This window comes from Pholcus phalangioides, unplaced genomic scaffold, assembly GCF_987345545.1.
Source record: "Pholcus phalangioides strain wild (caught in Gottingen) unplaced genomic scaffold, Ppha-v1.0 ptg000042l_1, whole genome shotgun sequence".
In the NCBI taxonomy this organism is placed as follows: Eukaryota; Metazoa; Arthropoda; class Arachnida; order Araneae; family Pholcidae; genus Pholcus; species Pholcus phalangioides.
This window is the reverse complement of record NW_028301628.1, coordinates 21,917,981-21,943,962: the sequence shown is the minus strand read 5'-3', so window position 1 is coordinate 21,943,962 and position 25,982 is coordinate 21,917,981. Positions and strand designations below refer to the sequence as shown.

Sequence of the window (25,982 nt, the reverse complement as noted above, 5' to 3'; positions counted from 1 at the left end):
TGGCACCGACCAAATTCTGACATTTGATCTGATCTAGAGCTTTCATCTCCAAAACAACCCTAACACGACAGGGTTAAACTCCAATTTCTTCAGAATTTTTTTTCCCCTTTAGTTCACGCATTCAATGCTGGCTCAGTAGAGATGGATGCCCACTTCGTCTACAGTGTTCAACATTTCCAGTTTCCCAAAAATAGAAGACCAATCAGAAGAATGTTGTCTTGGTGTCAGCCGCTGTGTTGGTTGAGTGGTTATAGTGACGGATTCGCGATGCGAGGATCCGGGTTCGAACCCCACAGTGGTGGTTGGCTGAAGTTGGTTTTCTGTGGTTCCCAACTGCAAGGCGCAAATGCAAGCCGATCTCCCCATTAAAAAGTCTCGCCACAGAGAGCAACAGTCCTACAACGATAAATCATTCAATCATAACACTTCACTCGTAGTTAGAAAAACTGGTGGCAGATGGCAGCACTACACATAACAAGCATTACAGAGAAACAAAAAAAACTTCACGTCAGGTTTCACTACACGTACACGCACATTCCCGCATGTACCGATTCGTTGGGGGTTCCGCGGGGGGGGGGGGGTGTGGGCTGGGTGCATGTGTGGTGTAGCAGTAGTAGGTAGGGCTCAGGGATCCATGATGTTCTTAAGTCAGCCATCTCGTTGGGCAATCTGCCTGTTGTGGCGTTGTATTTGTATTGTATTATTGAGCACAGAAACATTTTTTAATTCACTTTTGAACGCCTAAATAATGGCTTGAAAAATATTGTTTAATCATAAAAAATTCTTTGCTTCTGGCAAAAAACCATCTTGATTGCACAACAAAAAAGAGTCACTGAGAGTACCAGTGCACACGGAAAATTTAAAAAAAAACAACTTTCCATCTTGAACAGTATAGTGCTGCTGTCTATGAAAAAACTTTACATTTACAATCAGTAGAATTTGAGAAATTAATTTTTATATAACGGGTTGCATGACTTTTGGATCACTCTGTATAAGGAAAAAACAGCTACTCACTTTCTTTGTGAATGTGAAATGTACTTTGCACATAGGTTTGAACACTTGGGTCATCATTTCATTGAACCCTGGGAGCTTCAAGACATTCTTATTAGATTTTTGCTGGTATATACCTTGCCAATATACCTGTAGCTGAAGCTACAGGTCTCTACTAAGGACTTCACATCTTTTGGGGATAGTACAATAGTGTTCTGGTCGCAATGCTAGATTCCATGGAACCAGCCACCCATAAGTCTAAGTCTAGCATTGTATAATGTGGTCAGAACCCTTTCCCCTTACATTACAAATTATAAAATATAATTTATTCATGTTCACATAATATAAAAAGTTCCAAAGAAAATTTATTACTTTGACTGCATGACTATGTATAAATTTTCTTTAAACAAAATAAATTTGTACAACATATACTAAATATATAATTAATATTCACAAGGACAATATTTACATGATTATATAGTAAAAAAAAATCATTCACAGGTCAAAGTTAAGTTTATCCATTACAGATACATAAGAAAGAATAGTACACACACATATGTAAAACTCGATCACCACTACTGACGATGAAAAAAAGAAATTATAGTAATCACATATTAACCTGTGGTTGGGCTTATACACTGTGTTATACATTTTGAGTGAAATCATTGATTGGGCTTGAAATTTGAAAATCTTAATATTTTTACAATACAACTTAACCTCGTTAAGGGGAAGTTGAAAACCCCTCAACGAAAATATTTTGTACTTATTGAATTTCAGACTAATAAACAAAACAAGGATTTGATTATTTTCAACATGAAAAACTATTTCATTTGTATTCAGTGTTTTTGTTTCATTGATTTTGATATTCTATGGAGGAAAAATACAAAATACAAAAGCAATTACAAAAAAATACCAAAAAAAATTGAATTTACACTAATTTCAGTATTTTCTGCAGATATAATCAATTCAATTCAGATCTTCCAGACTATTTAGTAAGCCACAAACTACCACACTGTGAATTGCTAAAAGAAGAATTTTATGGTATGTGTGTGCGTGTGTCATTTCTGGTGGAGTCACCGATATACAGGGTGTAAATAATTAAAGTTAACCTATTTAGAGCTGTATATAACCATAGCTATTCATCAGAAAGTTATGAAATTCTGAAAGCTGTGGGGGAGGATTACTCTTTTTAACATAGGGTTTAGCTGTTTGGTGATACAGAAAAAAATGCATCAAGTCAATCAACAATCACAAATTTTTATCTATTATTTTCCACAACTAAGAGTCTAGTTTCCTCTTTTGTCTACGTGGCTAGATACCAGGGCTGGTTATTGCCCACATGCCAGGGGCATGTAAAAATACTAACCAGGTAAGTATGTTTTTCAAACACATGCCAAAAGACAAGGACAAAAGTCTTGCACATGTCAAAAGCTTGGACAGCTCATCACCCTTATTTACAAAGCAACAACTGAATCTGTGGGGGGGGGGGGGGGGAGGAGTGGGCTTTGTTATATAGTCGTTTTTGTAAGTTAGTTATGTAAACAATATTTCTACTCACAATCAAGACGACTTACTGGAAGAGCTTAGGTAGTTATATAGCCATTCAGTCACTGCTGTTGTAGCAAATAACATTAACAAGCCAAAACATGAACTTGTTTAATAACCAAACAAATGATTTCAGAACCTTCTTGTAGGCAAAACAAATTTTGTCTCTGTAGGTTTCTAATGCAGCTTTCAAAATCAGAATCTCGTTTCTTCCTGCAATTCATTATGTTTTGAGTTCAATTGAAGTTGGATTTTATTCTACGTTATTATTGCTTTGATGTATGTCTGTATAATATTTGTAATTCTGACACAAGCACATTCCTTTATGCTTTGCCATGGAAAAATTAGAAATTCATAGGAACTTTCATGCACTTCCAATCATTTCTCAAATGGAAATTTAGTTTAACACTTGTCATAAGTGTTATAATGAATTATAGACAAGTATCAAGCAGTGCCGTCTTAATGCATGGGCCCACCCACACCTGATCGGAGGGGCTCATGAAAAATGTTATCATGATTTTCAAGATTAAGCTGGTAAACTGATAAGCAGGCATTTCTAGCCAGGTGAAGGGCCTCAGAAAAATTCTTTTGCCTGGGGGAGGGCCCATGCTGCTCTTAAAACGGCCCTGGTATAGAGGTTCTGCGGCATTGATTCACTTGGTCCCTTTACCCCTTTGATAGTTAAAAATAATAAACATACATTGCTTGGAATAATTTGAATATCACCTTCAGAGCACCGTCTGGTTACTACATCATAACGTCTACAGTAATATGTATCTTCATAATTGAGAAAAAACAAGTAGAATGTACAAAATCTACATAGCAACTACTTCCAGCAATAACAAGTACTAGTTACATAAAGTAATGAAGGTTCTTGCTGAACTTTTAAAACATATATCACACTTATATTATTTTTATGAGGGTTGACAATCGTTAATTACATTGCTTCAACTAGAGAAGACAATCGTTTTTACCAATCCAGCTATCTTCCATTAGTCCCCAATGTACTTCAATATAATATCAGGCTTTAAATTGAAACGATGGAATAACGATGATCAAAGTTCAAATAATCGATGAGGACATAGTCGATGGAAAACCACTGAACTGCATCACGATGAGCTGTAAAACATAATAAAGATACATTACTAGCATCTATGAATACAGAACTTGGTGGAAAAACTAGTTTCTGAAAATTCAAACATGAATAGCTCTTTAACACTTTAAGCGGTACAGCAGAAATCCCTCAACCCCTTTTAAAAAATTCCTCTTTTTTTTTTAAAATTAAGTAGGTTTCTTTCTGATTTTCAGAAGGTACAAAGTAAAGGGCGTAAGAAAGCACATTCTACTGAAAAATCAACTTTACAAAATATCTGTGTGTGACAATACTAAAATAAGGAGGTGAGATATTTTGTCAATGTTACTTAAAAGGTTAAATTTTCAGAAACACTGAACAAGCTTCTCACAAGTACATGCTTCGAAAGCCCTCCTTACCATGCAATGTTTTTGCCAATCTGGCATACTTCACATACTGAAATCGCTGGATGATTACGGAAAGTGCATGCAGAGCATGTCCAATTACTCTCGTCCTCATTCTCTTCATCTTCCACAGTCGTCGTGTTTCTTTGGACTGGATACTCTGCATCTGTATGCCCTATTGATGAATTTTGGGATGCATGAGTGAATTGTTACAGAACTCTTCAATTAAAGAAAAAATCCTTTTAAAGCACGAAAAGAATACACATGAACATTCACCACAAAAAAAAAAATTTTAATTTCATTGGACATCAAATAAATTAGACTGAGAATAACTTTTTTTTATTGACTTACTATCGCACTTCATTACCTTTTCTCCGTCCAGAATGTATAGGACCATCTTGACCAGTATTTATGCAACTGTAGAAGTCTTCATCTATTTCACCCAGGGGTACTGTAAAAACGAACAACATGAAAAATTTTCAATTACTTTAAAACAACCAATTATTTTATTCATTTGAGGTAGAAATCTATAAGCATTACATATGTTCGAGAATAGGCTGAGTAAATCAAGACATCTTAATTTACATAAAATTGGAGTGATCGAAATAAAGTTAAAACATCACCGCCACGAGCAAGAAATACGCTCGTTTAGAATTGTGATCAGTTGATAACTAAGACCACGGCCTTGACAACTTTAACACAAAAGAAACTAAAACTAAACATTGCATCATTATTGTGCTGGCAAGTATCCCAAATCCAATTTATTTATCATACAAAAATATGACTCAACAAAAACTGAATACCACCAACCTGTTCCTTTGTAGTGCTCATCCACTTCGGCACACAAGCAATAGCACTCCAATCGTAACTTTGAAATCTCCATGTTGAGATTGTCTATTTCGGCTTTCTGAAGAGAGAAACGTCACATTACTCATCATTACACTTGTAATATAATGCGCAATCAATAGAGTAATATAAGCAAAATATGTGGAATCATTTTGCTGCCATACGCATCATAAAATTTGTACGAACCAACAAATTTTTTTCTTATTTCACTACAATTTTTAAACTTTTTTCAGAATTGTTATACAACTAAATAGCAGAAAAGAATACCTATCATTGTAAATGAAATATAAATTCATAATTGACTTCTCTGTAGCCAACTGAATAAGCATTAATTACTGAATCAAGGGATTCAAGTCTAACCACACAACAAACACGTTTAATCCAGCACACTATAAAAGATAAATTATCTACATTGCAACTAGTTTGTCACCTGATAAAATAATAAAAACCTTTTTATAATTACGACCCCCCTGCATAGTATGAAGGGATGGAAGAAACTTTTCCAAAAAGAATGTGTTGATATACAGTTGAACCCTGGTATAGCCCCCCCCCCCCCATGTTGCGTCAACCCTGCTTAACGCTAGAAGTGTTCAGGTAACAAATCTTCCATATAGGGATTATGTCGGTTCAACATTGATCTGATTTTAAATCAAACTTGCTACAGTACTAGAATTCTGCAAAATAAATGGTAGCATTGAATCAGGATTCAACTGTATGAAGAGCTCTACAAGATGCCTAATCAGCAATGAAAATAAATCATCCGAAAAGACACTCTTATCAGGAGGCCAAAAACAGTGCAGTACATCATTTCATCACATCCCTTTATTAGGTCTTATTGTTAAATTTTTAATAGCAGTTTCAATTAAAGGAGCAAAATATTTAAAGAAGAATTATAATGAGAAACTCTACTATAATATATCATGTGCCAAATCTATTTTTCACACAGAGGTAGCAAATAACTTCATCAGCTATATTTTATGCAATATAGTAGAACTTCCCATATATATATGGAGCAATCAAAAAAATTTTTTACCTAAAGTATAGTTACACAATGTCCTTCCAATATGTTGTAAGAATCAAAATAGTATTTTTTATATGTCATGTGAAACATTCACAGAATAGTTAATCATTAATCACACATAGCCCCTCCGTACAATTTCAAGATTCAATGCAGATTTTTTAGTCACCGAATTTAATGGAATTGAAACCCCTCGCCTAGAATTTGCCAGACCCTATACATAAAATTAAATTTGGAAAAAATATATATATTTACATTTGGGAGGAAAGAATTCTCTTTCAAGGATTTCTCCAATTCGACTATTTCTTTTCTGTGAGTCTCAACCTCTTCCTTCTCCTTCCCAAGATCAAACTGTAATGCATTCAGATAATGCCTCTGATGATAGACATGTTCTGTAATATGAATATATATATATAATATATATATATATAGAGAGAGAGAGAGAGATGTTTAAAGTTTTTAAAACAAAGATTTCAAAAACAAAGTTTTTAAACTAGAGAGTTGGTAGAAATGAGAGTCTAAAAATATTAAGCATATTTTAACATTAGCTCTATGGCATGCTGTTCAGTACAGAGGACCAGTTCGTAAAAAATAGTGTGTTTGTAAAATCAACATTGACTGTAGTTATAGTACCATAGTTGAATCTTGATATAACAAACTCTCCAAGGGACTGGATAAATCACTTGGTTAATATAAAACATTGTTATAAAGGAATTCCAGATTTTTACATTGTTCCTATGTAAACTTATCTGGGGGATTAGAAAAGTTTTCGCTAAAACGAGATTTTTTTGCTATAATAGTATTTGTTAAAACTGGAATAGACTGTATTATGTATTATAGTTATTTACAGGCCTGTCATTTCAACTTTTAAAAAGGGGGGGGGGGCAAAGAACATATACTCAATATATGTGTATATATATATACTGCTCAAAACAACTAGGGGAGCACATGGTTTTAACAAAATTACGCAAAGATGTATACCGATAAGTAACATAAAATGAATCATCCATAATTTAAAGCCTAGCAGGAAACGGAAGAAGAAAACTCCATATGCAAATCAAAGTTCATGACGTCAAAAACCAGAAAAAGAAGATAAGGGCAGAAATCGGAATGTTGCAGAAACGTCTGTTTTACTGCCGTAACTATGAAATTCGATTGTGCAGTATTTTTTTTTTTGAGACAAGGTGACCTGAGGATGTCTCAACAACGTGATTTACCGGAATCCATGGCATGGCGTGTTATAGACAGACTGGAATCCGGGCAAACACAACATAGTGTCGCAGACGCTGTTGGAGTCGCCAGAAGTGTTGTTGCAAGGCTGTGGAATCGATTCCAAGAAACAGGAAATGTTAGACGTCGACCAGGGCAAGGTCGACCACGCACCACTACAGCAACTGATGACCGGTATGTACAGTTAACAGCCCGTCGAAACAGAACAGAGAATGCTACGCAGCTGCATAGACGGTTGCTCTTGGCAACAGGACGAAGGGTGTCCAGCCAAACAGTATGTAATCGGCTTCATGAGGGAGGGCTCTATGCACGTAGGCCAATGGTCTGCATTCCGTTGACCCCCCGCCACCGTGCGGCCCGAAGAAGATGGGCTGCTGAACATCGAGATTGGGAGCAACATGATTGGAGCCAAGTGCTGTTTACAGATGAGTCCCGATTCAGTCTGGAGTGTGACACCCGACGTGTTCTGGTATGGAGGGACAGGGGCACTCGAAATAACCCTGCATTCGTTTGTGAAAGGTCACAATACAGATGAGCTGGTTGGATGGTATTGGGTGGAATCAGCATAGGCAGACGTACGGACCTGCATATCATTCGGAATGGCACTTTGACGGCCCGAAGGAATGCAGACGAGATACTGCGACCTCATGTCATCCCTTACGCTGGAGCCATTGGAGATTCCTTTGTTTTCCAGGATGATAATGCCCGACCGCATAGAGCTCGTCTGGTGGAGAACATGCTTGAAGCTGAAACAATACAGCGTATGGAATGGCCAGCGTGCTCTCCTGACCTGAATCCAATTGAGCATGTTTGGGACATGCTCGGACGGCGCATTGCTGCGCGACCAATGCCGCCTGTTACTGTCCGAGACTTGCAGATTGCACTTCTTGAGGAGTGGAACAGCATTCCCCAAAGTCTGATCGATAACCTCATCGCATCCATGGCAAACAGGTGTGCAGCAGTCTTAACTGTTCGAGGAGACCACACGCCCTATTAAAACTCATGCATCATGTCTAAACAGTACTTTTTTTTATCGTTTACATGTAACCGAATTGTTGCCCTAAATCATCTTTTTATGTTTTTTCCATATTTTCAAAGAATTAAAGCTTAATTCCAAATTTTTTTACGTCTTTTTTCTGTATTGCGCATTGATACGCGTGTACTATCCATTGTATGCCAATACGTGGCTGTCTCGCACGGTTTTCTTCACTTTTTTGCTTGCTCCCCTAATTGTTTTGAGCAGTGAATATCATCTTGTTTGTCTATTTCTCTCTATTGTATTTTTCAAAACCACCCTTCCCTCCCAAATGATGATTATTTGCCTGGTCACTTGTTCATAAACAAAAATTTTTTCCCATGTTACGATATTGGTTTGTTCTATACTTTGAGAAAACGATAACAATACTCGAATGATAACATTATGTAATCCTAATAAGTGGCATTATTATTATAAATGATGTGTGTTCAGGATTTTCTGGTTCAAAAAAAAAAAATTGAATGTCATTTACATTTACAAACAAATTTCCACGTCTATTCAAGTTTGTAAAAACTCTACTAATGATAGGTTTACCGATGTTGGAGCCGCACACACTAGCCCATGCAATTAATAAAGGGTGGATTCACATCTACAGACACTCACTGGTCCTGTCAGGCATGGCAAACATTCTTTAATATAAAATCAACGAACGTATTCAATCTATCTATCATGGAGACAGACATGTTTATATTAAATAATGTTTGTCATGTCTGACACAACACTGAGTGTCTGTAGATGTGAATCTATCGTTACTGCTAATGTTCTCAGTCAAAATTTTGTAACACATTGTTTTATTTTAAATGCATTAACAAAGAAATATACCAATGAATACCAAAATTATACGGATAACCAATTACTTACGTTGAATGTTCATTTCATAATTTGGAATCAAAAATTGACCAGATGTTGGGACCGGATAGTAGAAGTTTGGAGTAGGATACGGCATCGGTGGATATGGCAACGGTACATACATAGGTGGCGGCATGGAAGACAGGTTCCCTTGTTTCTGGTCCATACTACCCTCTGGAAGATGATACATGGGTTGGTAATTGCTGAAGCTAGGACTGAATTGGAATGGGTATTGTGGAACTAGTGGCTGATTACAAGGCGAGTGACCTTGGTATGGTCGCCAGTCATGCGTAGAAGAGGTATCGTCCGAGTCTATATTAACGAAGATTTGAGAGTTCATGTCTTTCCCAGGTGCATCGTTCAACATATGATCTTTGTCGGTATCCTGCAAGTGAAAAGATGCAGAATTCTCTGGACTTTCAGGTATTGTCGGTGGGGGTGGCGAACACACACCACCATTAGAAGATTCAGCATGAGTCCCATGGTTTGCTGGATGAGATGAAGTAGGCACAGGGAAATGTGGCATGTACATCATGTTTCCTGGAACATTTGGAATCGTGTTGTTCCTGTACCCAATGGGCCTAGGAGGAATCACTGGTTGAGGGCTGCGAGACAATCTCTGTCTTGCATCACCAGGGTTCTTGGAAGCATTTTCTTCGACTGGAGCTGGTGCCGAATTCGGCACAGGAGATATCGGCCTTGCATAGCTTGCCTGGGCAGAGAGAAACTTTGAGTTCTGATCAGCAACAGAGGTTGCAGGTAAAACTATTTGGTTGTTGTTACCGTACACAAAGTTATTAGGATAGTGATAGTTGTATGGATAAGCGAATCCATAGTAATTTGTTGAAGCAGTAGGTGCTGTATGTGCCTGAGATACTCTTGTATTAATTTGAGGAGAACCGCAGCCATTGTCACTATCCACGCTGAATGTACTAGTAATATCATGAGGAAGGCTTCTAGTGTTTTGACTGCTTCCGCTATTCTTACTTCCAGTTTCATCAGTGCAGTTCAGTTTATTGAAATTTCTCTGCAGCTCTGTATCAACTGCATTTGGTTTTAAGTGAAGCATTTTGCAACTTTTGGCATTCAGACAAGCTTCAGCTGCGAGATAAAAAATTAACATTAAATATGCATATATGTTAAAAGATTCGCAGAGAGATATAACAAGATACCTCAGGGTTTATATAAAATAATTATTAAGGTACCAGACCAATTTTGTTGGAGCCAAGCACAGTATTTTGCTCAAGAAAAACAGTCCTAAGTAATTTAACACAAGAACCAACCGTTACTGGATCCTAAATAACTTTCACTTTCCCGAAGTTAAAAGACATAATGTAATGTAATTCAGAAAATTTTGTTACCCTTAATCTCCCTTTAGATCATTTGAAACATTGGAACTGTTGCAAACATAAAAACATGCCCTGGTCAGTCATTCAGATCACCCGCGACTGGCAATAAAAAACCAGACAAGCCTTATGTGGGAGTGTTCAAGATTAAAAAGAAGGTGGCGCTTCAATCACAAACATGAATAGGAACACTAGGATACTATCAAAAGCATTTTTCAATTATTGATCATTTTTGTCGCACAACGGTCATTTTCTGCACACAAGGGCAAATTAGACCGGGACCTACAATTTATTGCTTATTCCGAATGGCTGGCTTGTTTTTTATACCCATCGAGAGGTTGGTGCACTAACCCCTGCGGTAGCAATTTTTTCTGCGGTCATGTCGCCGTTTCTGTTGTACCCTTGTGTCGGGAAAGTTATCTGACAAGGACGAACAGGGTATCGAACTCGCGATACCTCTAAACACCCTTTGGTACTTTAGGCGAGTATCTTAGCGACCTGGGCTACCACGCCCGCTTTTTTTAATCACACTGATTTCAACAAGCACTCCAATGGGGCCATCTAGATCATAGTTTCTCAAACTTTTTTATTCATTGCCTCACTTACTCAAAGAAAATATTTTTTTCTTCTAATCTTCCTTTTTCTCAAGCGATCCCATAGCACAGGGCTAGACAAATAAAAAAATAAAAGAAATTTAGGCGCCACATAAAATTCCCTGGAGAGCCAAATGTTTTTTTCCCGCAAGAAAAATGTTTTAAAATAATATTCTCCCCAAATTGTATGGGACTTTCGAGCCACTTTCCACACTGGCAGATAGCCTACATTCAGAAAATTTTGTGATGGCTTCATACTCAAACTTATCAATCAGGAATAGAAAATTTTAGGCACCAGTAGGCGTACCCATTTCTTCCATTTCCCAGCCCCTTGAAAACCTAGCATTTGTTAAAACCCTGCCATAGAATCCTATATATTGTATTCGAAACTTTTATTTCTCCCCTCCCAGATAAGTCCCATCGTCCCACCAGGGAATGATACCACGAACTTCAGGAAAAACTATATGTAGATATGGAAAGCCATACCCCAGCCCCAATGATGAGACAGACTAATCAAATGAAGTGACATCATGTCCTCCTTCCCATAGCCCTTTAAGCCCATCTCTGCTTTTGTGCCAAGATAGGGTGAAGCGCTTACAGCTTTTAAACGAAACAGAACTCGTAAGAGTACCAAAATGTTCTGTTTGAATTATAATCAGCAAAGTGAATTTGGCAACAAATAAATAAATTGTTACCAAAAGGGACATACTACATTCTCTCAATAGCCAAAAGGATTTTACACCATAGCTGTTAGTCGACGTTCATTGGAAAACAGTTCTTTTAACGAGCACATTCCTTAGTGGGGGGAAAAAAGTTATTGATACGAGTATTCACTGGTGAGTTCAGGGTTGATCGACCATATTCATGGTTGTTGGCATGAGCACTATTTTTTATTGGTCATAATAGCAAATGGAATTTTGCAATCAGTATACCTATCATTTAAACCAGGCATCTTCAACCTGTTGCTCATGAGCACCACGGTGCTCACCAATGCATCCATAGTGCTCGAAGCTTGTGTCCGATTTCATGCTCACGAGCACTTCATAACCATCCCATTTAAAAACCTAGCACAAATTACATTTAAGGATTAAAATCATCCCAATTTCATGCATCCATACGTCAAACTTGCCATAAGGGGTGCTTTTCTTTTTATGATGGGCATGGGCAGTGCTCGTAACTATAAAAAGGTTGAAGACCTCTAATTTAAACCATACAATCCATGGTCTGCAGGCCGAATGTGGCCGGCAAAATCAACAAATTTTGTAAAAATGACCTAAGCTGCAGACCACTTAAGTTATATGTAGTGCATTCCCAGATCAGGCTTGCCATATGGGGGGGGGGGGGGGGGGTGAATCAACCCACTGGCTTTAGAAAGTACACTAGAAATGGTGTATATATACAAATATATGTATGCACACACAGGGCCGTAACTACAAAGAACACCATAACAAAATGATAAAATTGTAAAGTCGTGGGGGCACGTGAATCATGTTTGTCCTGGGCGGTAAAAATCCTAGTTACAGCCCTGCACACACACACACAGTATATGTTCTTCGCCCCCCCCCCCCAAAAAAAGTTGAAATGAAGATCCTATCCCAGATCTTTTGAGTGAACCTCAGCAAATTTGCAGAGGGACCTTTGGTGCCCTACAGAGCTTGTAAGTGGCCTGCAGCGCAGACTCCAGAACACTTAAGCTACCCGCAGCACAGTTTCAGAGTGCTTAAGCTACCCGTGAGACATTTAAGTTACAGATCACCACAGACACTGCACAATGACCCACAGTGCAGTTCACGATAATTTTAGTGATTCGCAGCATATATTTATAGATCACTTAAATATTAAATACTTAAATGCCCTGGGGCACACTGTCAGGCCCGTCATAAAGACTTTTTCCGGGGGTGGGGGGGACAACAACATACTCAAAAGTTTGAGCACCTTTCATTTACACATGCATGCAACTATAACACATTTATAAGTTCACAGGAATACAAAATCAGAGAGAGATAAGATTGTGTAAACAAGGTTGTGGAGAGCTTAAGGAATTTTTTTGTGAAGATAATTTTAATGTTTTTAATAGATAACCTTGTCACATAAGTTCTTTAAAAAAAACTCCAAGCCACGGCTATTCTTATCTACAGTATTTTCAATTCTTATTGTCATAAGCGCCACAAATTTCATGGCAGCAGTGATAATCATGCATTCTTTACTAATGACTTCTTTAATTCCTTCATGGATGAGCATTCTACAATCAGATGAAAAAAATGCTTGTTTCTGAAAGTCAGCATCATATTAACAAAAGATACCATAGTTTTTTTCTACGAAATGTGCCAATAACTACTACTTAACCACATACGCACCTCAATTTCTAACGAATTGATGCGTGCCATAATATATGTGCACTTCTTGCAAACCCAACATGAAGTTTGTTTCTGTGCATTGATTGTTATATGTAGTGCTGCCATCTGGCATCAATTTTTTTAACTGAATGATTGAATAATTGTACTGTTGTAGGCCTGTTGCTCTGTGTGGCGAGACTTTTTAACGGAGAGATACTTAAAATGTCTCACCACAGAGAGCAACATACCTATAATGGTACACCACTAACTACTGTTTATGTTTTTGCATTTTTCCATGAAATTACTGAAGCCTTTATTTTCAATCAAGTGTGTGCTTGACAAAGAAAGAGGTGAAGCACCACCATCTCATCAGAAACGATATCAACTATTTAAATTTTTGCCGCAAGATTTGTGAAGTGGTGGTCCCGGCAAGGCAATACAACTCTGAGACATTTTTTTTTTTTTTTTTGGTGGTAAAAATACGAGAGAACTTTTACGATTTTCAAGATGTTTGGCAAGAAAAAAAATTCTGCATCGTTAAGGGGAAAACCTTGGCGAAATTGGAAATTGCCGATTCGGTGCAACCTCACTTAAGGGCCGTTCAAGTATTACGTCATCATCGATGGGGGGGGGGGGTTGGATAATGCTTACGTCATCAAGCACCCTTTATGAAAATATGAGTTAGGATTTAGAGGGGCAGAGCTGATGGCGAAATTTTTCTGACAAGGGGGGAAGAGGGGGGGGTCAACATTTTGCTGACAAGGGGGGGAAGGGGGGTCAAAAATGGCTAAAAATTTGCTTACGTAATACTTGAACGGCGCCTTATAGATCTTCGCCACTAAATCAATATTTGGCACCTTATAGGCATTTCGCTGGTTATCATTCAACCAGTATTAAAGACACAAATCATATATGCTAAAAACTTTTCTGACAAGCTACACAGATCTTTCTAAAGAGGTTAACTTGAGATATAAATTCAAATTTGTAGCATATTATATGAAAAATCCCACTTTAGCCATGTTTGAACATTCATTACCACTTTTTGTCATTGGGATAAGAATTTTATTGCTCTTGTTTTATATAGAAGTAGTTTCACAAGATATTTTAATCCAAATAAAATAAAATATTATCCAATATTAATCCCCAATTACAAAATTAAATGAAAATTATATTCGTACTTAAAAACCGATATAACTTCAAAGCAACTCAAATACTGATATCACGTACACGAGTTATAGTATTAATTATTATTTTTATTATTAGGGGAGATCACGCGAGTTATATACGTAAACACGCAATAATATTGCATCAACACAACCTTTGAATAATTTCACATGAAAAAATTTCACCAAAGACAAGATTTCGTTTCAAAATTAAAAGAGAGAGATAACAAAATATTCACCACATGAAAAACGAAATTAATATTTAACGGATCATCCTCGATATTACGCGAAATTGCGTAAAACAAAACATTAGTTACACGTTTAGTTGTGGTTATAGGGTGGTGGGTAGATCGCTGAACTGTCATGTGAAGGCCGTACTAGATCATCCGCATTCTACCCCCAGTTGACCATAATGTGAATGACCATACATCCCGTATTTCTCAGGACAATCAGGACCAAAGTTGCGTTAAGAGAGAAATTATATTATAATTACAACTATAAGAACATTAATCTCCCACATTTGTCTTGTTGAACGTTTTATTTCCTGGAATTCATTTAAATTCACTGCAATTTGCAATAACGCTTCGTTTCCGCCATTGCGATTTTTCCGTAATTTCAGCAATATTTGGCAACTTTGTACACTTTTGGCGTTGTTGTTGGCGATGTCCCGTATTGGGAATTCCAATTTCCCGTATTATTCTCTTGAGGAAATATGGCCAATCTAACCATAATACATATAATTTAATAAGCCCGTTACTTTCGGACATACTGCAGTGCCCACATACATTTCTTCTTAATTACTGTCATTTCAATCTTTTTTTGTAAAAAAATTCGTTTTTTTCTCGTATTTTCCACGACGGCTTCTTGAATTTTTATTCATTTGAAATCACGGGTTAACATTAGTTTTCAACCCATACATTTATTATACATGTTATGATCATTAAAACTATGAACAAGTATATTCATCTCACATGGATAATGGTTTTTTTTTTCTCGGATTACAACATATCAAATTGATGGACTTCCTGGATATTATGCTGAGGTGAACTTGGGAAAAAGTTTCGTTTGCTCTGCCGGGAATCGAACCCAGGACCTCTTGCTAACCATCAGGCAACCAACCGTTATACCATAGCGATGTGAGATGTGACTGGAAATAGACTCCGACTATATAGGCGGAGGTAGACTTCAGAGGCTAAGGGCAGAGGCATGATAATGATGTCGATTTAAAAGACATGCGTACAATGCGGCTCGACCAGTCAGTGGAGAGAAAAGGTGTGTTGGAAACCGTCAAGACTCCCGTATCTCATCCCAGAGAATCGTCCATAAGTCGAAATCATTTCTCGATTCGGCGTCTAATCGCTAATTTGTGATCAGGAACAGAAAGGAGGGAGGAAACGCCCCAAACATTTATGCTAGATCTTGGCGAGATCTATCTATATACTTTACCAAAGGCAGCAAATCTTTGCGCATGTAACTCGAAAAGTCGAGATTTTCCTTGGTATTGTGATTTAAACCTTGATTGGTACGAGCCGGAGTTCCCTGCGTAATAATAACTCAGCAACAACCCCCTCGGCAAATAACTCTGCTGATTGCAGGAGAGTGCGTTCATAAGCTGCATGACTGGAATAAGAATCGTGAGTGAAGGACAGTGCGAATCAAAGCGTTTAATTATTAATTATTTTTAATACGCTTTGGTGTGAATGCTAACACTATCTTGTCAACTTTTTTTCTTTTGAATTAGCGAATGGCTAGACTGACCATATTTGCTTGAGAAAAATACTTCGATCTGAAAATACCCCAAATATCAGAAATTGCCAAAATTAAGCAAAACTGCTAAAATTACTAAAAAATCAACGTCAGAAATGAAGCACTAGTACAAATCGCAGCAAAGATTTGAATTCTACAAAAAAAAGTTCAAAATGACATGCGAGATGAATATTCGATTCTCGTCATAATTGTCATATAATTTATAAGTTTGGGAAATAACTGGAGTTCTTGAGTTCAATAAAAGACAAAATATTTCATGTTAGCTTCGTTGAGAATACAGAAAAAATACGGTATTGTCCCGGGAAATACAGGTTATATGGTCATCTCAATTTTCCGTATTTAAGGAACATAACTTTGATGATATATTATATTCTCTTAAAATAAAACACTGAATTATGACATATTTCACAAAATCTATCTTATAATCCACACATCTAAAATCCTCTAGTAGTAGTTCTTCACACAAAAAAATCATCCAGTGAGATTCAGTAAGGCCAAGTACCCCTTTCTTTAATTCTACGGACTTCATGCTGAAAAAAAAAAACCACTGATCGATGACGTCATTTATTAATTCATGATTGAAGAGAATGATTGATATAGGCACCAATCATGGGACACAAAACAGGTGTCGGTCTACGAACTCCGTAGTAATGATGTGAATGCGACCTCGGCTGTGATTTCGGCTTTACAGCAAAGCCAACTTCGCGTCCCTCTTATTAAAAAGGCTATGGCTGGACACAGTTGAAACTCGGGTTGAAGAAGTCTTTAATGTGAATTTTATTACAAAGATGGGGTCCATAGTACTGAGCACCCTTTCAATATTTTTAGGACTTTTCTTCATATTTGTTGGCTCCATGAAAGTAACGCCGAACATCAATAGAGAAATGCACAGAGAAATAGTAAGAAACACTAATTCACACACCCACAATCTATAATAATATATATATACTCATTAACTTTCTCTTCAATCATATATTGTTTTTTAATGATCTTTTCCTTTTGTTGTAAATGTGCGATAGTGTGAAAAATTTATTATAATTCAAGGAAAGATATTTGTCTTTGGTTGATTGTGTTTAAATAATTTTTCTCTTTTTCTTCCCCATGCTGTAGTTAGTGGTTCCCAACCTGTGGTATGTATACCTCTCTAAGGGCAGGGCCGTTTCAAAAGCATCATAAGCCCCTAGGGCAAAGTAATAATCTGCCACCTACCCAGTGAAGTACTTATTAGTCAATTTACATATTCTTGAAAAATCATAGTACCAAACCTCACGAGGAGAGGGAAGGAGTCGACCCAGTTGGTCATATATTGTTATAGTTTTATATAATTTTTTTTTTGTTTGTGTATATATATATACTTTTATGGTTTAATAATAAAGTGTTCCAGACTCTGCCACGAAGCTGGGCTGGAAGAGATCTTGGTAAAAGGATAAATCTGGTGGCAGAGTTCTGGCGTTCATTCATTCAGTACATATACAGTGTAACTTGTCGAAGAAAGAGAGATAGCCTTTGTGATATAGCTTTTCTTCCCCTTCAGCATAGCATAAGATGCATACAGTATAAAATAGAACAATAGAGTATTTATCTTTTCTGTTTATTGTTCTTAGAGTTGGGGGGGGGAAACGCTATCACCTGCATAAATTTGAAAGAAAGCCTTCTTAACTCTTTAAGCAGTTGATGGGAAAACGTTAGAGAATAAAAACTATGCCTAACTGAATTATAGAGTTCTAAGCTAAGATTGAGTGAAAAAAAAAAGACTGCTTAGAAAGTGCATATTAATTAAAATAAACACAGACAAGCTTCATAAAGCAGGCTTTTGTTCGGTTCGGACTACAATGTATCCTAGGAAAATGGCAACACTATAATAATGCAACAATGATCTTCAATAAAAATTGTGTCCGACAAATTGGTAATGGCAGGCCAAAGTTTTATATATATATAATCTAATTAGAAAGAGACGTAATCAGGTAAAATGAATTTAGCTGTTTGTAACAGGTTATTATTCTCAATATTGTCTGGGATCGTCTCTATTAACTGAGGTTCTTGTTATCTTAGACGACTCTGGGTTCACTTCTTCTCTTGATAATCAAGGTTGTACTGATGGCATTACTCTTCTGGTCATTTACCAATATATGACTATCGCTAACTCTCAGAGTCTGTCAATTTTTCGCACCGATGGGGAACAGTAAATTACATCACCTTTCTTCTTCACAGGATGAGCCCAAGGCCATAACAAGAGGGTAGGTGACTATGGATGTTTGGTCCTTCCTCTCTGGCGAGAAAATAAATGACCAGTATATAAGGAATAACATAGTTAAGTCTAAAGTTTACTGTTCTTCACTTTGCCCCCTCCCCCAAGAGAAATTTCTGATTACGGCTCTAGATGAACCAGAGGTATATTAATTTGTCGATACTTGCATCATTCACTCTCTCTTCAATTTTAGGACAAAATTTTTCAAACAGCCATTGATAGGAATGTTAACCTCTAATTGAATATAGTATCTATCATATGCTCTCGCGTTAGCACAAGGGATCCAGCCTGTAATGAATTTTAGTTTCATTTTTCTATGAACAATGCTGGTTTTGGGGGGGGGGGTGGTGGTGGTGGTGGTGAAGTAAATCAAAAATGGACTGGCCAGACATATTGATAAGAATTCATTACATTGTATTTATTTCACCCTTATTTTTATGTTATTTTTTACATTGTCTGAATGTATTTCCTCTTATTTTGTAACACTACTTCATTTATTTTCCAGAGGCGAAATTTCGTTCAGTATTCAAAAGTGTTTCCTTTGGCCAAGACGCTTGGGTTCAAAATGCCATCTAAGTATTACCGATTAGTCGTCGGTTGGTCTGAAGTCGCTTGTGGAGTAATACTGCTCTTTATACCTGGTACGGCCAGTATGAAATAAGTGTTTAAAAACCTAAAAGTATGTTAAGACTAGAATTACTTTAATCAAGCTGTTTTTAATTAAAATATAAAAAAATTAAATTAATCAACTTAATTTAGTTCAAACCATGAGCAACGACTTAGGGCTTTGCCATCCTTCTCTATTCTAACTTGATGTTCTCAACTATCAATTTTTAAAATTTCACTTTCCATCTGAACTTGCCTGCCTGGGCTATAACTCGCTTAGAGTGCCCTCCCTCACATAGGCAGAGATAACTCTTGAAAGGCTGAGGGCGCCCTTCCCCCTTCTTCAGCTGGACCCCTAGCCCAAGATCTTTGCAGGCCCTTCTATAAAGAATTTATTGCATGATAATAAAAAATCAGAATCGTCTCAACCCCACCCTTGTGAGAGCCACGATGCTAATTGATAAAAATTAAATCAGTCGACTCCATCATTGATGCTGGGGAGGGGGGGGGTGCCCCTCTTCTGAAATACACCTTTGGTGGTGGGCATCCTTAATGTAGGTGACTTTAGATAAGAAAATATAGAACCTTTTGGATTAAATGTTTGGCAGAATGGCAGAAAGACATATCCCGTTGATGGTATATTCATAGTGAATAAACTAATCTTTTTGTGTAGTCTTCTATATTTAACAGTTTAATTACCTCTTCACCAGGAATGTTGAAACAGCTCGCCAATGTAATCCTCTTGGTTTTCATGGCGGGAGCGTTTTACACTCACAGCATCCTGGAAGACAAATTTGAGCGCACAGCTCCTTCTATCGTCTTTGCTCTAATGCTTGGCTGTCGTCTCGTGGTCTACCTTCAAGTTAAGAGGAAAGAAAGGAAGAATGCTATCCAGCTCTCGAAACCAACTTTGCCTAAAGACCTTCCTAGAAGTGCAGACATCAGTATGATGAAGGATACGAAGCAGGACTAAACCTTGGAAGTGAAACAATATTCATTATTATTATTTTGTCTTCTTCATTCCCTTTCCCACACGCTGTTGTTTGACAGCAAATTTAGATGTTTAGAGAGGAAAAAATGATTGTGAAGTTATATGTCTTTCTCAATTTGTGTTATGTGCATGTCCAGTAGCTTCTAGCTTTATAAATCAATACTCGGTGTAGATCTTATACATGAAACAATTTTGCAGTTATATAGAGTTTACTAATTTATGTGTTCTTTTGTAAATTGATGGATTGTGTGTGGTGTCTTTAAAACGTTATATCGGCGGAATGCTGTCCCGATAATTTTTTTTTGTGCCAAAGAATAGAAAAGGTGTTCCAGCATCTGTGGTGAAGTGAAACTTACGGTTATAGCAACCACAATCACTTTGAGTGTGGCATTGTTGTAAAGCTTCTGCCTTCTCTGTCTAGTCAAAAGTTATGTTTTATTAAAGTTTACTGCTTCATTAATTACACAGAAATGTGTGAGTGCATAGTCAAGAAAAATGTCGACAGGAGTCGACGACGAATAAACTTATATATGGAAAAACTGTACCTGTATTAGTTACCCTATTATTGAGGCAAATTCTAATGCATTTTTTTGTCAAGTGGGATCACACACACACATCAGCCAAGGTTCAAAAATCATAAATCTATGCATCTACAGTAGAAAGTTTTAAACCATGGTTAGCCTCATATATCAATAATTTTAAAAGATGAGAAAATATAATTGTTAAGTTGTTCAAACATTTTTTTTCCCCATCATCATTGTCTTGCTTTGGAACTGCAGTTACAGTTTGGTCTTTTGGCACAAAGGCTAAACCAGGGTTGCTATGGGAAAAATAGGAAAGGACACACATGTATGGTGCACAACTCTGCCGTTCTTTTCCCTTGATCATTAGATCAGCTTTACAGAGAGGACATCGAAATAGAGGGAGTGCTTTAATCCAGGCCTTTCATTAGGGGAGGGGGGCGGTGGCTTTAGAAAATACACTAAAAATGGTATATATATATGCATACATTCAGTATATGTTCTTTGCCTCTCTCCCCCCTCCCCCCCCAGAAAAAAGTTGAAATGACGGTCCTACTATACGACGGTCAAAACCATATTTTCAACAGCTGAGCATAGCGAGTCTGTCATAGGATAGAACATGTCGATGAATGCTATCCTTGTGAGATCTGGCACAGATGCACGTCTTCTATGGTAGACGGTGTCCTTCAGGAAACACCATAACCAGAAGTCGCGCGGAGTGATACCTGCTGAGTGAGGAGGCCATGCGGTAGTAAAGCGCCGACTGATCACCCATGCATCTATGAAATGCTTTTCAGCAGTCGCTTTACGGGCCCAGCAATGTGAGGTGTCAGCCTGCATGAAAATGATGGCCTGAAAGAATCTCAATTATCATCATACCATAGGGTGCACAGAGACATTGGACTTCATGTCTGCTTCACATACAGCTGCAACAAAGTTTTGTTGGTTCTAGTAGAACAATTTTACCAGTAAAGCTTTTTCTTGCAACCTAGGCATGATGTGCAGATAAGTAACTAATGCTCATGCACAATCAGACTTCTTATCCAACAAATAATGGCAATGGGGCATGCGCTGTAATGTTAATGGTGTTTCACTTGTTAATATATATGCAAATAAATACCATTTGTGTTACAGCGTCACCTATCGACAGATTTTTGTACTTTATTTGATAAATCACAAGCGCATAATTTGAATAATCTGTCGTACAAATTTAGTCTCATTTGGAACAGTAGGACATTATAGACCTCTCTAAAGTCGGAAACTTATTTCTTACTGTCCTTGTACATACTTTTCCTGTGTGATAGAGGAGATTTTTGTTTCTTGTTACATCTCTAGGTTATAACAATTCAATGTTTAGCTTTAAATTGTAAGTACCGATTTAATTTGCCCGTAATGTGATAGAAACAGATACAACAGAAATTAACAACTCAACTATTTCTTTAAAAAAATAAATTAAAATCATTAAAAAAGTTTTTTCTTCAATGACATAGGTATGTATTTAGTGTTTAAATACGACTCCACCAGTTTTTGAGTAAACAAAAGACATTTGCTTATTTTCAAAATGAAAAAGATTTGTGTGTACAAAGTAATTAGCAATAGAAGCTATACCATTCGCCCACATGTCTAGCAAAAAATAGGTTCCCATGAAAGAAATCAAGTTGTTTTGAACCAATCCATCATGTCAAATTTTCATATCCTCATAAGAACTGCTCTCTGAAAATGCTGCTGTGTGTGGATTGAAACAAACCTTAATCCACAGGAGCAACATGCAAAGTATACAGAGATTGATACAACATTTCCCAACCTAGTGCTTTTAGTGTTACTTTGACTTGGCTTGCAATGTTGGAAAATAACCTTGTGTCGTCTCTCAGCATATTATAGATATTTCTGCTCGAATGCTTCGTTCAAATTGATTAACTGTTCCTAATAACGTTCAGTGTATATGTCTAACATCCAATGAATATATGATGAACTTCTTACAAATGCTGTCGATTTGGCACAAAACTCAGCATTTTGTAAAAGGCAAATAATAATTGTTTACACTTTAAAAAGATGCCAAATACTATTTACTATGCAAGCAGTGTTACTAACACCATCTATAAAAGGAGGGCGAAATCCAGGGCTGGACAAACTCCAAAATTCTGCATGCCCGAATCAATATTTCATATGCCACCGTTAGGCATGTAGATGAAAAAAATTGTATGCCCGGTCTAAATTTTTACATTCTGTGGGCCTGTCAGAAAATAGATTTGTTTAGTCCTGGTGGAATCATATATTACAAACCCAATGTGTTGACTGAAACAATGGGCTTTCTAAACTGTCTCGTCATGTGAGACCATAGTCTAAGTTTTCAAAAGATAACAAAACAGCTATAAGGGACGATTTAGTTGAACTTTGATTAACATAAAAAAAAAAAATCAACATTTTAGAACAGCGGTTCTAAACCATTTTACTAGGCTATGCTTCCTGTGAACTTCAGGTCAAAAATTTTCGCAACCCCTCAGCCAGGGCCGTAGCTAGCCATTCCTGTGCCATATGCAAGAATTTTAATTTAGGCCCTTTCTGGGCCCCCTTTCACATGAACCCTGTGTGGGTGCACCTGTCTAGCTACTACCCTGCCCTCAGCAACTTTACATTTTTGCACCACCCATTTCAAATAATCAAGCTATGTGGAATCAATAACTTGAACCAAATATTTCACAGCTCACACTCCTAAGACAGAGGATATGTACTAGACCCCAAACAATAAGCGATATGATCCACAAAGCGAATGAATTGACACGGTTGAGTAAAAACATGATATCACATGTTTTTAACTAATCAGTGTTTATTTTATTTACATTGAGGATTGTATCAGTCCAATGCACACCCCCTTTCCTAGTCAAGAACTACTGTGCTAGAATGCGTGAAGCTGTATTTGGAAAAAATAATAGGCTTTCTTTGGAATAGTCATTTCCATCAAGATGTTTCAAGTTTATAGTTTTAAAATTAGCATTTCGATTAAGGTTCTTTAACAATTCGATTGCTGTTGGTGAACTTACTTGAAAAGTTTTTTAATTCGCCAAAATTCTGAAGTTCTCCATGAACATGTCAAGAATGATTATATACAGTCCTGGATTCCATTTATTTCATTTGTCTTCCAGAATTATCTTTGATAAGTTTTCTTTGTCATGTTGTAATATTAGAATTGTATTTTAGATGTGATCTAATGAAAATGTGACGAGGGCTACGGGGGGGTAGGGAATATTTTGCAAAAGTTGAATGTGGTGCTCTGTACTGGATGAGGGTATTATTTATGCAGCACATTATACAATTTAAGAGAGGAGCCCATAATCAGAAGTGTGCAAGCTGGTCTTTAAAAAATGATCTCAAATAGAGTAGGCTGACCAGCAAAATGAAAAAAATGTACCAATTTTACTTCCGATTCAGAAGATTCAGGCAGCATCTTGAAAATGAGAATTGCACACCTCAGGCATCATAGCTGGTCTTCCAGTTTACTCTAACAGCTTCGCCAAGGATGTTGCCAATAGAGTTCTTCACACACTCATTCACTTTTAAAAATCAGGCACACCATAAATATGATCCTCAGGTATTCCCAAGAGATCCGCATGATCTGTCCAGAAAATTTTGTTGGTGTTGGTAAACATCCATGCCTGAACCGGAATTCAAACCAGACCTGCATAGTCAGAGGTTAGCTCCCCAACCACTTGACTGCTAAGTGGCAAATAAGGCATGGCAATGTTTGCAACGCATCATGAAGAAAAAAAAACGTTCTGGAATGTTGAGTGTGGGTGTACTGTTCATGCAGTAAAGGTTTGTCAAGAAAACGAAAAACTTCTCCAGAAAGAACTGGGAAAGGCATCTTACAGTCCCACTTGTTCAGAGCTTCAAAGTTGAAAACCTGGTCTCCCATTTGAAAATCTCTTTGCAGATAGCTGGCAGACCTTTAACTTGGTACTTACATAACAATAAAATTCAACCACATGCACAAGCAACAAGTTCTGACATGCACTGAATCATTAGAAATTCCTCAGAGGAATGTATACAAGGTGCATGTACGGTTAAGTAGTAGTCTGGGCATGTTACTTTTGCTCGTTGCCCCCACTCTCAAAAAAAGAATGAACATTAGCCTCTGAGGACATTGTAAATGACCAGTTGCTTGTGCAGCCCAAGGGGTCCTTTGAGATGGACATACACTGATTAGAAGAACAATGGGATCCTTGCCTTCAGGCAAAAGAAATTACTAATTGGTATGTGTATTTTCTAGTCAGGCACTCTCATCACCTTTCATTTAATCAACTCTTATAAAAACAGACTTAGAATACTTTATGATGTATCTACACTTACTGTACTAATAATGAATATGAAATTTGGAAAATCTCAATTTCATGTCCTCACGATAAAGCATATTTCACTGGTAAAACACATTTATAAATACTGCTAATCATATATGCCTGCCCGTATGAAAGTGATATGTTGAGCGGGGTGTTATGTAATCAGCTATTAAAAATACACAATTCCCTTAATAAATTTATGTCTACCTTAACAATTTAAGAGAAATATTTGCATACTCTAGAACCGACTGTTAACTAGCGATTTTTTCTTATCTTGAGCAGACACCTTGCAACTGAAGTGTCCATTCATGCCGATCTAGAAATTACTGAAGATATAGTTTAAGATATTAAGATTTAAAATCCAAATAATGCATAAGAAATCAAGATGATTTGTGTTTTTATTCTAAATTTCATGTTTATGCAGTGATATTGAATTTGGCGCATATTCTATTTCATTGAGTTATAAATGTTTATGTGTGGTACGTTTCAAATGTTTTATACATTTTTTTTGTTATATCTTATTTTTCCCCTTATTATTATTATACAGCTGTTTATGAAATTTAATGTCAGAAATTTTAGAATTAAAGGCACTTTTTTGCCAGTTTTGAATACTTATTTCAATCATCTAAAGTGTAAATGGGATGCCCTGAAATATACAAATTATTTTGAAAAAAAAGCAATATCGGAAAATTGCATTAAAAAGATAACCCTTTCAACAAATTTCTGAGACAAAAAATGTATCCATTAGGCCGGGATTACACTATAAAAGCTTGATAAAATACATTTTACAAAACTTGAAAAACATTGGTTATATTCGAGCGAATGTAACCTGTGCACTTAGTGGCTGTATTTTTCAAGTTTTATAAAATAACTTTTTAAAACTTTTAGTGTAAAATGCCGGTTTTACACTATAAAAGTTTTTTTATAAAACTTGAAAAATACAACCAATACGCATATCGGTTACATCAACAAATGTAACCAAGGCTTATTGGTTGTTTTTGTTAAGTTTAATAAAAGATCTTTTATCAAACTTTTATACTGTAACCCTGGCCTAAGGCGTATATCCACATTATAAAAAAAAAGATGA

At 36.8% G+C, this 25,982-nt stretch overlaps 2 protein-coding genes across 2 annotated transcripts; one reads left to right on the top strand and one right to left on the bottom strand.

Moving 5' to 3' along the window:
* Positions 1–3,158: 3,158 nt before the first annotated feature.
* On the bottom strand, positions 3,159–14,772 carry LOC149064658 (uncharacterized). The gene is made up of 7 exons (XM_089255515.1): positions 14,668–14,772; positions 9,003–10,091; positions 6,131–6,267; positions 4,822–4,918; positions 4,379–4,462; positions 4,027–4,186; positions 3,159–3,654 (listed from the first exon to the last, which is right to left on the bottom strand). Exons 2-7 carry the CDS (start codon positions 10,057–10,059, stop codon positions 3,645–3,647), a joined length of 1,545 nt encoding a protein of 514 aa, XP_089111641.1. The 5' UTR covers positions 10,060–10,091; positions 14,668–14,772; the 3' UTR covers positions 3,159–3,644.
* A 2,071-nt stretch (positions 14,773–16,843) lies between these two features.
* Positions 16,844–25,495, top strand: LOC149064657 (putative acetylcholine receptor chaperone). The gene is made up of 3 exons (XM_089254757.1): positions 16,844–17,094; positions 18,949–19,084; positions 19,760–25,495. The coding sequence occupies exons 1-3, from the start codon at positions 16,984–16,986 to the stop codon at positions 20,020–20,022; spliced, it is 510 nt and encodes a 169-aa protein (XP_089110883.1). The 5' UTR covers positions 16,844–16,983; the 3' UTR covers positions 20,023–25,495.
* The last annotated feature ends 487 nt before the right edge of the window (positions 25,496–25,982 follow it).